At 43.7% G+C, this 14010-nt stretch overlaps 1 protein-coding gene across 3 annotated transcripts in view; it reads right to left on the bottom strand.

Moving 5' to 3' along the window:
- Nucleotides 1-14010, bottom strand: part of LOC106613836 (A disintegrin and metalloproteinase with thrombospondin motifs 14) — a 99683-nt gene that overhangs the window by 24384 nt on the left and 61289 nt on the right. For all 3 annotated transcript variants that reach the window (XM_045687475.1, XM_045687478.1, XM_045687480.1), the window contains exon 5: nt 1840-1923. In XM_045687475.1, the coding sequence (XP_045543431.1) occupies nt 1840-1923 (84 nt within the window). The remainder of the gene's footprint in view (nt 1-1839; nt 1924-14010) is intronic.

Raw genomic sequence — 14010 nt, 5'->3', positions numbered from 1 at the left:
AGCCGATTCTAGATTTAATTTTGGATTGGAGATGCTTAATGTGAGTCTAGATGGATCAAGATGGATCACTTCAAATTGATTGATTTGAATAAATTAGGGCAAATACAAATGAACAGTTGAAACAGTTAGTCAATACAATGAATCCTAGTTTCAGCCAATTTAAACACTATTTGTTTCACAATCCATTTCCCATGGCCACCCCTTATCGGCCCTGGAGAGAGAGAGAAAGAGAGCGTGAGAGAGACAGAGGGAAGGAGACGAGAGAGAGACAGAGGGAAGGAGACGAGAGAGACAGAGAGAAGGAGAGGAGAGAGAGAGAGACAGAGCGAGCGACGGGTGTAATGTAAACTCTTACCTGTCTGTACCTGACCGTGATCAGGAAGATGAGAAGTCTTACCTGTCTGTACCTGACCGTGATCAGGAAGAAGAGAAGTCTTACCTGTCTGAACCTGACCGTGATCAGGAAGAAGAGAAGTCTTACCTGTCTGAACCTGACTGTGATCAGGAAGATGAGAAGTCTTACCTGTCTGTACCTGACCGTGATCAGGAAGAAGAGAAGTCTTACCTGTCTGAACCTGACCGTGATCAGGAAGAAGAGAAGTCTTACCTGTCTGAACCTGACCGTGATCAGGAAGATGAAGTCTTACCTGTCTGAACCTGACCGTGATCAGGAAGATGAGATGTCTTACCTGTCTGAACCTGACCGTGATCAGGAAGATGAAGTCTTACCTGTCTGTACCTGACCGTGATCAGGAAGATGAAGTCTTACCTGTCTGAAACTGACCGTGATCAGGAAGATGAAGTCTTACCTGTCTGAACCTGACCGTGATCAGGAAGATGAGATGTCTTACCTGTCTGAACCTGACCGTGATCAGGAAGATGAAGTCTTACCTGTCTGTACCTGACCGTGATCAGGAAGATGAAGTCTTACCTGTCTGAAACTGACCGTGATCAGGAAGATGAGAAGTCTTACCTGTCTGAACCTGACCGTGATCAGGAAGATGAGATGTCTTACCTGTCTGAACCTGACCGTGATCAGGAAGATGAAGTCTTACCTGTCTGAACCTGACCGTGATCAGGAAGATGAGAAGTCTTACCTGTCTGAACCTGACCGTGATCAGGAAGATGAGAAGTCTTACCTGTCTGAACCTGACTGTGATCAGGAAGATGAGAAGTCTTACCTGTCTGTACCTGACCGTGATCAGGAAGATGAGAAGTCTTACCTGTCTGTACCTGACCGTGATCAGGAAGATGAGATGTCTTACCTGTCTGAACCTGACCGTGATCAGGAAGATGAAGTCTTACCTGTCTGAACCTGACCGTGATCAGGAAGATGAAGTCTTACCTGTCTGTACCTGACCGTGATCAGGAAGATGAGATGTCTTACCTGTCTGAACCTGACCGTGATCAGGAAGATGAAGTCTTACCTGTCTGAACCTGACCGTGATCAGGAAGATGAGAAGTCTTACCTGTCTGAACCTGACCGTGATCAGGAAGATGAGAAGTCTTACCTGTCTGAACCTGACCGTGATCAGGAAGGTGAGAAGTCTTACCTGTCTGAACCTGACCGTGATCAGGAAGATGAAGTCTTACCTGTCTGTACCTGACCGTGATCAGGAAGATGAGAAGTCTTACCTGTCTGAACCTGACCGTGATCAGGAAGATGAAGTCTTACCTGTCTGTACCTGACCGTGATCAGGAAGATGAAGTCTTACCTGTCTGTACCTGACCGTGATCAGGAAGATGAGAAGTCTTACCTGTCTGAACCGGACCGTGATCAGGAAGATGAAGTCTTACTTGTCTGTACCTGACCGTGATCAGGAAGATGAGAAGTCTTACCTGTCTGTACCCAACCATGATCATGCGGACGAGGACGATGTTGATGTTGGTTCCCAAGGACTCATCGTGGTAGATCTCATCAACCTAAGGGAAGCAGCCAGAGAGATAAACAACATTAATTTATTTATTTAGTGAATTCCTTTAGCCAAGCCCTTGCTTCCGGTCCTGCTGAGTTGAGGGTGATTAGGCCCTCCGCTGAGTTGGTAGATTGGACAGACCTTAGGAATGTGGTGCATGGTTTGCTCCACCCCACAGGCACTAAGGGGTGAAGGAGTCTATAGCTTGGTCTCAGATCTGTTTGTGCTGTCTTGCCAACTCTTATGGTCATTGTCACGCCAATGGTAACAAACATGGGCCCTGGTCAAAAGTAGTGCACTATACAGGGAATAGGGTTCCATTTGGGACGCTGTCACATATGAGATTGCTTCTGATGCTAGATTCATCATCTCATAGTGTGCTTCTTAATACGCGATGTGATGATAGCTCATAGTACACAGACGTACACAGGCCTACATCAGAGTCTACATCAAAGAGTCTACACAGCACGTCACATCTGGCAAAAACACAGCTGGTAGTTTGTTTAGCTTTCAGAAGAATAAGACAGCCATCCAGCCAGGGCCGGCCCTCCAGAAGGATAAGACAGCCAGTCAGCCAGGGCCGGCCCTCCAGAAGGATAAGACAGCCAGCCAGCCAGGGCCGGCCCTCCAGAAGAATAAGCCAGCCAGCCAGCCAGGGCCGGCCCTCCAGAAGGATAAGACAGCCAGCCAGCCAGGGCCGGCCCTCCAGAAGGATAAGGCAGCCAGCCAGGGCCAACCTTCCAGAGGTAGGACGAGCAAGTTAACAGAACCGCAAAGTCTCTCTCACTAAATATCTCTATTCTACCTACAAACTGGTATCTATGCTGCTACAGTAAACATACTCTGTATCAAAAACTCTCTCTTAACATGAACAGCAAGCATTAACTAGCATCCATAGCTCGGTCTATGAACTTGAGTAGTTGCATTTCTCCAGCGCCATCCCTCAGCTGTTCACCCCCAAAAAAGTGGTGGGTGTACACTTGTTGTTTAAATCCCAGATTGCCCCTTTAACACTAATATCATGCTAATAACCTGTAATAACCTGACACAAAACCTGACAGGACAAGCACCCTACTGAACAATAACCTGTAATAATCTGACATAGAACCTGACAGGACAAGCACACCTACTGAACAACAACCTGTAATAATCTGACATAGAACCTGACAGGACAAACACCCCTACTGAACAATAACCTGTAATAATCTGACATAGAACCTGACAGGACAAACACCCTACTGAACAATAACCTGTAATAATCTGACATAGAACCTGACAGGATAAACACCCTACTGAACAATAACCTGTAATAATCTGACATAGAACCTGACAGGAAAAACACCCCTACTGAACAATAACCTGTAATAATCTGACAAAGAACCTGACAGGACAAGCATCCTACTGAACAATAACCTGTAATAATCTGACATAGAACCTGACAGGACAAACACCCCTACTGAACAATAACCTGTAATAATCTGACATAGAACCTGACAGGATAAACACCCTACTGAACAATAACCTGTAATAATCTGACATAGAACCTGACAGGACAAACACCCCTACTGAACAATAACCTGTAATAATCTGACATAGAACCTGACAGGACAAGCACCCCTACTGAACAACAACCTGTAATAATATGACATAGAACCTGACAGGACAAACACCCCTACTGAACAATAACCTGTAATAATCTGACATAGAACCTGACAGGAAAAACACCCCTACTGAACAATAACCTGTAATAATCTGACAAAGAACCTGACAGGACAAGCATCCTACTGAACAATAACCTGTAATAATCTGACATAGAACCTGACAGGACAAACACCCCTACTGAACAATAACCTGTAATAATCTGACATAGAACCTGACAGGACAAACACCCTACTGAACAATAACCTGTAATAATCTGACAAAGAACCTGACAGGACAAGCACCCTACTGAACAATAACCTGTAATAATCTGACATAGAACCTGATAGGATAAACACCCCTACTGAACAATAACCTGTAATAATCTGACATAGAACCTGACAGGACAAACACCCTACTGAACAATAACCTGTAATAATCTGACATAGAACCTGACAGGACAAACACCCTACTGAACAATAACCTGTAATAATCTGACATAGAACCTGACAGGACAAACACCCCTACTGAACAATAACCTGTAATAATCTGACATAGAACCTGACAGGACAAACACCCGACTGAACAATAACCTGTAATAATCTGACATAGAACCTGACAGGAAAAACACCCCTACTGAACAACAACCTGTAATAATCTGACATAGAACCTGACAGGACAAACACCCTACTGAACAATAACCTGTAATAATCTGACATAGAACCTGACAGGACAAACACCCGACTGAACAATAACCAGTAATAATCTGACATAGAACCCGACAGGACAAACACCCTACTGAACAACAACCTGTAATAATCTGACATAGAACCTGACAGGACAAACACACCTACTGAATACTGATCCACTTGGCTCAATAGTTCACACCAATGTGCTTCCACTCGACAGCACAGGAGTGGAAGCAATCCCCTTTACAGAGAGAATGTGTGTGTGTGTGTGTGTGTGTGTGTGTGTGTGTGTGTGTGTGTGTGTGTGTGTGTGTGTGTGTGTGTGTGTGTGTGTGTGTGTGTGTGTGTGCGCATCTGTCTGTCTGCTCTTTGATGGCTTGGTTTTGCATACATGGAATGGGATGCTGCTGTCCACAGTGGGTGGGTGGTAATAGGATGCTGCTGTCCACAGTGGGTGGCTGGTAATGGGATGCTGCTGTCCACAGTGGGTGGCTGGTAATGGGATGCTGCTGTCCACAGTGGGTGGCTGGTAATGGGATGCTGCTATCCACAGTGAGTGGGTGGTAATGGGATGCTGCTGTATAAGTGAGTGGGTGGTAATGGGATGCTGCTGTCCACAGTGGGTGGCTGGTAATGGGATGCTGCTGTCCACAGTGGGTGGCTGGTAATAGGATGCTGCTGTCCACAGTGGGTGGCTGGTAATGGGATGCTGCTATCCACAGTGGGTGGCTGGTAATGGGATGCTGCTGTCCACAGTGGGTGGCTGGTAATGGGATGCTGCTGTCCACAGTGGGTGGCTGGTAATGGGATGCTGCTATCCATAGTGAGTGGGTGGTAATGGGATGCTGCTGTATAAGTGAGTGGGTGGTAATGGGATGCTGCTGTCCACAGTGAGTGGGTGGTAATGGGATGCTGCTGTCCACAGTGAGTGCTTGTCATGCTTGTGCTGGGCCTTCCTGGCCATGGGACTGTGGAGTTGTTCTCCCTCTATTGTTATGAGTTGTGATTCAACAGGCAATCATGTGCGATATCTTGTTAAAACATTGGCACGCGTCCAAATGAAATCACTGTTATTATGCAATGGCTGAGCTAGTCTGACCTAGAGATGCTTTGATGACTGCAACATGGTCCCATAATGATGCTCTGGAATGTGTGGAGACTTAATGGAGGAGCTTCAAACCAACATGGAAGTCCAATCAAAAGTCAAACCAAGTCTGCACTGTAAGTTGTTTCAACTCATTATTATTTACTAACTGGTTCCACAGCCTTTTTTAGTTGACTCAACTTTTCGGTCTAAGTGTTACCTGAACTAAAAAAAATATAGTTGGGCCAAATTTACTGTAGGTCCAACTGGAGAAAAATGAAAGGCCGAAATTCAGTGAACATAAAATTATGTTTATTCAACTTGTCTCATGTGTTCATTCAACAAAAAATATTATTTGCGCATCTTAAAACCTCTTACATCTAGATGTTCCGCTAGCGGAACACCACTCCAATATACAATGATAGGGCGTGGCGCGAATTACAAACTCCTCAAAAATCCCAAAACTTCCATTTTTCAAACATATGACTATTTTACACCATTTTAAAGACAAGACTCTCCTTTATCTAACCACATTGTCCGATTTCAAAAAGGCTTTACAGTGAAAGCAAAACATTAGATTATGTCAGGAGAGTAACCTTTGATTATCTTCTTCAGATGACACTCCTAGGACATTATGTTATACAATACATGCATGTTTTGTTCAATCAAGTTCATATTTATATCAAAAAACAGCTTTTTACATTAGCATGTGACGTTCAGAACTAGCATACCCACCGAAACTTCCGGTGAATTTACTAAATTACTCAGGATAAACGTTCACAAAAAACATAACAATTATTTTAAGAATTATAGATACAGAACTCCTTTATGCAATCGCGGTGTCCGATTTTAAAATAGCTTTTCGGTGAAAGCACATTTTGCAATATTCTGAGTAGATAGCCCGGCCATCATGGCTAGCTATTTTGACACCCACCAAGTTTGGCACTCACCAAACTCAGATTTACTATAAGAAAAATTGGATTACCTTTGCTGTTCTTCGTCAGAATGCACTCCCAGGACTTCTACTTCAACAACAAATGTTGGTTTGGTTCCAAATAATCCATAGTTATATCCAAATAGCTGCGTTTGTTCTTGCGTTCAAGACACTATCCGAAGGGTGACGCGCCGGCGCATATCGTGACAAAAAATTTCAAAATATTCCATTACCGTACTTCGAAGCATGTCAAACGCTGTTTAAAATAAATTTTTATGCGATTTTTCTCGTAAAATAGCGATAATATTCCGACCGGGCGACGTTGTTTTCGTTCAAAGACTGAAAATGTAAAATGGACTCTTCACGTGCACACGCGCACCCGTTTCATTGTTCTCAGATCGACCACTATCCAAATGCGCTACTGTTTTTCAGCCAGGGACTGCAGAGTCATCATTCAACGTTCTGGCGCCTTCTGAGAGCCTATGGGAGCCTTAGAAAATGTCACGTTACAGCAGAGATCCTCTGTTTTCGATAAAGAGGATATAGAAGGCCAAGAAATGGTCAGAGAGGGCACTTCCTGTATAGAATCTTCTCAGGTTTTTGCCTGCCATATGAGTTCTGTTATACTCACAGACACCATTCAAACAGTTTTAGAAACTTTAGGGTGTTTTCTATCCAAATCAAACAATTATATGCATATTCTAGTTTCTGGGCAGGAGTAATAACCAGATTAAATCGGGTATGTTTTTTATCCGGCCGTGAAAATACTGCCCCCTATCCTAAACAGGTTAACTAAAACAAAAAGCTCTGGAACTAGATAGACACACAAACAGTGCTTTTAATATACAATGTTTTCAACTGACTTATTTGACACAGTCTCCGTTCATTTATACAGTAATTGTTATTCTACATGTTGTTCTCTGGGATTTGAGCTCACAATTTCTTGGTTCACAGCATTCCAATCTTCCTACGTCTCCACCATGTCTGGGTCAATGACTGATTTCACCTGTATTGCTACACTTTGCACTTCAAAGTAAATCTCACCTCTGTTAAAAGGACACAAAACTATTTTATTCATTATAGTAATTAAGAAGTACCATTTTAACAGAGTAATATGCCCCACCTACATTAGACAACAATAAGTAAATGAATGATGAGAGAATAGTCAGATTAACTGATACCAGACAGACATGGTGGTTTAGCAGGAAGATGGGGATGATGTAAATCAAGAGGTTGTGAGTTCAAATCCCAGGTGAGGACATATATATAAATGAACATGCATTGAAAACATTGTATGTTAAAAGCACTGTGCTTGTAACCACATGCACTTTTTTTTAGTTAAGATGCCCAAATAATAATTTATAGTTTAATGAACATATGAAACAAGTTGAGCAAACAGATCATTTTAAGTTGACTTTTTCCCCCCCTAGGTTTACTCAACCCATAAGGCTCTGGTCAAACATAGTGCACTACGGAATACGGAGCCATTTGTGACGCAGACTAAGTAACATTTCCATCCGAGCATGTTTTATCCTCATCAAACCATCCACTACATGTCAACACTCCCTCTAGGGTCCTATAGAGTCAATCAACAGCTTCAATTTGTGGTTTTCTGAATGCGGGTTTGAGGAAAAGAACCAGGGATGGGTGGAGGGATGTGGAATCTTGTTTCTGTTTCCATAGCTACATATAGAAGTCTTAGAACAGGAACAGCTTGGTTATGGATCATGATGATCAACATGCCGAGTCAGCTGACTGGAGACCAGAAGGGACCAGGAGACACAGGGTTCATTGAGTTCCACATAAAAAAACAACCTTTCTAATGATTCTTTCCTCACAGGTGTCTCTTTAACCTGTTGTCCTAGAAAATATATATGCTATGAAAACATATATGTAAGCTATACATACAATCAGTCTTCTATGGTTGGTTTGTTTTGAACTTTGTATGTCTGCCCAAACATGAACTTGATGTACTGGCTGCGGTTACTAGACAGTTTGTGTGAATATGTCTCGATGCTTTACTGTGTCATTTTCCTTTTTCTTCAAGTGTGTCTTAAACTAAAATGTATGGATGAAATAGGCTGCCGTTGGGCCTCCTGAGTGGTGCAGCCTTCCTAGGTACTGCTTCGCAGTGTTGCAGCGTCACTACAGTCTGGGATCGAACCCAGGCTCTGTCACAACCGTCTGTGACCGTGAGTCCCATAGGGCGGCGCCCAATAAGCCCAGCGTTGTCATAATTAGGGGAGGGTTTGGCCCGCGGGGGCTTGACTTGGCTCATTGCGCTCTAGCGACTTCTTGTGGCGGGCCAAGCGCCTGCAGGCTGACCTGTCATCAGTTGAATGGTGCAGCTGGCTTCTGGGTTAAGCGGCTGGTCTTAAGAAACGCGGCTTTGGGGGGTGGTCATGTTTCGGAGGACACATGATTTGACCTTTGCCTCCCCCGAGCCCGTTGTGGAGTTGCAGCGATGAGACAAGATCGTGAGAAAATGCAAATACAAATAATAATAATAATAATAATAATAATAAGGACATTATATAGGATATTGACCACAACAAAACATGGAAGATATATGTTATTCTCTTCCAGTTTTATGCCTTTTCAAAGTTAACTTCAAAGCATAATTTAACAATAAAGTGTGCAGAAACCATCACAAACACACACGCCCAGATATGTTTCAAAATACACACACACACACACACACACACACACACACACACACACACACACACACACACACACACACACCACACACACACAGCCCAGATGTGTTTCAACACACACACGCCCAGATATGTTTCAAAACACACACACACACGCCCAGATATGTTTCAACAACACTAGACCAGCTATGTTTCAACACACACATTCGCCCAGATATGTTTCAACAACACTAGACCAGATATGTTTCAACAAAACTAGACCAGATATGTTTCAACAACACTAGACCAGATATGTTTCAACAACACTAGACCAGATATGTTTCAACAACACTAGACCGGATATGTCTCAACAACACTAGACCGGATATGTCTCAACAACACTAGACCAGATGTCTCAACAACACTAGACCGGATATGTCTCAACAACACTAGACCGGATATGTCTCAACAACACTAGACCGGATATGTCTCAACAACACTAGACCGGATATGTCTCAACAACACTAGACCAGATGTCTCAACAACACTAGACCGGATATGTTTCAACAACACTAGACCGGATATGTCTCAACAACACTAGACCGGATATGTCTCAACAACACTAGACCGGATATGTTTCAACAACACTAGACCGGATATGTCTCAACAACACTAGACCGGATATGTCTCAACAACACTAGACCAGATGTCTCAACAACACTAGACCGGATATGTCTCAACAACACTAGACCGGATATGTCTCAACAACACTAGACCGGATATGTCTCAACAACACTAGACCAGATATGTCTCAACAACACTAGACCGGATATGTCTCAACAACACTAGACCGGATATGTCTCAACAACACTAGACCGGATATGTCTCAACAACACTAGACCAGATGTCTCAACAACACTAGACCGGATATGTTTCAACAACACTAGACCGGATATGTCTCAACAACACTAGACCAGATGTCTCAACAACACTTGACCGGATATGTCTCAACAACACTAGACCAGATGTCTCAACAACACTAGACCAGATATGTTTCAACAACACTAGACCATGGTGAGTTAGGTCAAATGGTCTCCTCCCAGCAGAGCGAAGGTCGGCCATATTGATTTATCTGTGTTAGTGACAGTCTCTCTCCTGTTTACCAGAATACTGGAGGTCTGAGCTGATGCACTTTGTTTTCGAGTGATGCTTTAAACACAGCCGAGGAAGGCCCTGGGATGGCCTGCCTGTCTATGATGTCATTATCCCAGTAAGTCATAAACACAGCAGTCACAGTGATAAAGGCAGGCGTTGCACATGCCGCCTCTCAGGTCACTCTAAGTACGGTGGTGCTCCTTACAAATTACAGAACCGAAATAAGGAAGCATTTTTGCTTTGCTGGTCTCTCTGTAACTATGTCATGAATGTAAATAAACCCAGCTGGGGGGAGTCTGCGCCAAGTTCTCCAAAACAAGACGTGACGTTTACCCTCTCCCCAAGGACACATCACCCATCTATCATCCTTCTATCTGTGCACATATAGCTGAATTAAGAGGGAAGAGATGTCTAACACACTAGATAAATGATAAGCTAAATGTCAATAGGCAGGACAGCACACAATGTTTAAAAAACCACAGTACAAACATATAAACGACTGTGTAACTGACGCAAGACTGGAACTTGGCAACAATCCAACATTTACACAGCAAAGGAACGTAGACTAGGCTACACATCAACCAAATAGCCTTATTCATTCACTTCCAGAACAGTAATTCAGCTATTTAATGAAACCGTGTATAAGTAAAGTAAAGGCAGATGACGCCAGATTCCCCTTGACTTTGTGTGATGTAATGTATTCAGATCTCCATACTGAGTTGAATGCTGACCTGTATAAATGTCGGGTTGATATTGGACGTTAAACTGAGCAGCTGTTGAACAATGACGACAAACATCAGAAATAGCCACAGCCATTTCCTGCCATAGTGGAGCATACTCTAAACTGTAAGCTAGCTGGAGGGATATACAGTGCCAGTCAAAAGATTTAGAACACCTACTCATTCAAAAGCTTTTTCTTTATTTTTACTATTTATGACATTGTAGAATAATAGTGAATACATCAAAACTATGAAATAACACATATGGAATCATGTAGTAACCAAAAAAGTGTTAAACACATGAAAATACATGACAAGTCCAAATTTGAGATTTTTGGTTCCAACCGACGTGTCTTTGTGAGACGCAGATAAGGTGAACGGATGATCTCGGCATGTGTTGTTCCCACCGTGAAGCATGGAGGAGGAGGTGTGATTGTGTCGGGGTGCTTTGCAGGTGACACTGTCAGTGATTTATTTAGAATTCAAGGCACACAGCATTCTGCAGCGATACGCCATCCCATCTGGTTTGCACTTAGTGGGACTATCATTTGTTTTTCAATGACCCAACACCTCCAGGCTGTGTAAGGGCTATTTGACCAAGAAGGAGAGTGATGGAGTGCTGCATCAGATGACCTGGCCTCCACAAACACCCAACCTCAACCCAATTGAGACGTTTGGGATGAGTTGGGCCGCAGAGTGAAGGAAAATCAGCCAGCAAGTGCTCAGCATATGTGTGAACTCCTTCAAGACTGTTGGAAAAGCATTCCAGGTGAAGCTGGTAGAGAGAATGCCAGGAGTATGCAAAGCTGTCATCAAGGCAACGGGTGGCTACTTTGATTTGTTTAACACTTTTTTGGTTACTACATGATTCCATGTGTTATTTCATAGTTTTGATGTCTTCACTATTATTCTAAAATGTAGAAAATAGTAAAAAATAAAGAAAAACCCTTGAATGAGTAGGTGTGTGCAAACGTTTGACTGGTGCTGTATATCTCATCCTACCTGCCTGCCTTGTGTACAACATAACATCAACATGGACAAAACCCCTCGTGGGTTTTCTCTAACAACACAGCCATTGTGCTCAGGCAGGCACCTCATAGGCTCCTAGCATGGCTTTGTCCAGGCAGGCACCTCGCAGGCTCCTAGCATGGCTTTGTCCAGGCAGGCACCTCGCAGGCTCCTAGCATGGCTTGGTCCAGGCAGGCACCTCGCAGGCTCTGCAGGCTCCTAGCATGGCTTGTTCCAAGCAGACACCTCACAGGCTCTGCAAGCTCCTAGCATGGCTTGGTCTAGACAGGCACCTCACAGGCTCTGCAGGCTCCTAGCATGGTTTGTTTCAGGCAGGCACCTCGCAGGCTCTGCAGGTTCCTAACATGGCTTGTTCCAAGCAGGCACCTCGCAGGCTATGCAGGCTCCTAGCATGGCTTGGTCCAGGCAGGATGTGCTTTAATCAGTTCCTTGGCCCGGGAGATTTTCTCCAAGTGGTATTGTACTAGCTCTACATTCTGTACTGGTGGCTGGGAAGGATTGGTGGGATTTGGGTGGGTAGAGCTATTTCAGACACAGCAAGCCACTGGCTTAACCAGAAGAGCTACAGTATTTACCTTGTTTGTAGAAACTTAGACCTCTCAGTCTAAAGAGACTGGGAGCAACAAACCATCTCTCTCCTCACTTGCTCTTGCTCTCTCTGAGTGAATGTTGTTAGAATGTAAACATTATTAGAATGTAAAGTTTCAAGTTTAAACTTTTATTTGTCACATGCACAGGATACAGCAGGTATAGAATAGTACAGTCGTGGCCAAAGGTTTTGAGAATGACACAAATATTCATTTTCACAAAGTCTGCTGCCTCCGTTTGTATCATGGCAATTTGCATATACTCCAGAATGTTATGAAGAGTAATCAGATGAATTGCAATTAATTGAAAAGTCCCTCTTTACCATGCAAATGAACTGAATCCCCCAAAAAACATTTCAACTGCATTTCAGCCCTGCCACAAAAGGACCAGCTGACATCATGTCAGTGATTCTCTCGTTAACACAGGTGTGAGTGTTGATGAGGACAAGGCTGGAGATCACTCTGTCATGCTGATTGAGTTCGAATAACAGACGAAGCTTCAAAAGGAGGGTGGTGCTTGGAGTCATTGTTCTTCCTTTGTCAACCATGGTTACCTACAAGAGAACACGTGCCGTCATCATTGCTTTGCGCAAAAAGGGCTTCACAGGCAAGGATATTGCTGCCAGTAATATTGTACCTAAATCAACCATTTATCGGATAATCAAGAACTTCAAGGAGAGCGGTTCAATTGTTGTGAAGAAGGCTTCAAGGTACCCAAGAAAGTCCAGCAAGCGCCAGGACTGTCTCCTAAAGTTGATTCAGCTGCGGGATTGGGGCACCACCAGTACAGAGCTTGCTCAGGAAGGGCAGCAGGCAGGTGTGAGTGCATCTGCACGCACAGTGAGGCGTAGACTTTTGGAGGCAAGAAGGGCAGCAAAGAAGCCACTTCTCTCCAGGAACAACATCAGGGACAGACATATTCTGCAAAAAGTACAAGGATTGGACTGCTGAGGACTGGGGTAAAGTCATTGTCTCTGATGAATCTCTTTCCGATTGTTTGGGGCATCCGGAAAAAAGCTTGTCCGGAGAAGACAAGGTGAGCGCTACCATCACTCCTGTGTCATGCCAACAGTAATGCATCCTGAGACCATTCATGTGTGGGGTTGATTCTCAGCCAAGGGAGTGGGCTCACAATTTTGGCTAAGAACAGAGCCATGACTAAAGAATAGTACCAACACATCCTCCGAGTGCAACTTCTCCCAACCATCCAGGGACAGTTTGATGACGAAAAATGCCTTTTCCAGCATGATGGAGCACCTTGCCATAAGGCAAAAGTGATAACTAAGTGGCTCGGGGAACAAAACAGAGATATTTTGGGTCCATGGCCAGATAACTCCTCAGACCAAACATTTGTCATTTTTGATACTGTCGCAAAGCTAACTAAAAAGCAGCATTCCCCAAGAGAGGATGACTTTCACTTCAGCAGTGATAAATACATGAACTTCTTTGAGGAAAATATCATGATCATTAGAAATAAATTACGGACTCCTCTTTAAGTCTGCGTATTCCTCCAAAGCTCAGTTGTCCTGAGTCTGCACAACTCTGCCAGGACCTAGGCTCAAGGCAGACACTCAAGTGTATTAGTACTATATCTCTTGACACAATGATGAAAATAATCAT

The sequence above is a fragment of the Salmo salar genome, chromosome ssa01 (assembly GCF_905237065.1).
Source record: "Salmo salar chromosome ssa01, Ssal_v3.1, whole genome shotgun sequence".
NCBI lineage: Eukaryota > Metazoa > Chordata > Actinopteri > Salmoniformes > Salmonidae > Salmo > Salmo salar.
This window is presented reverse-complemented; position numbering and strand designations above follow the sequence as displayed.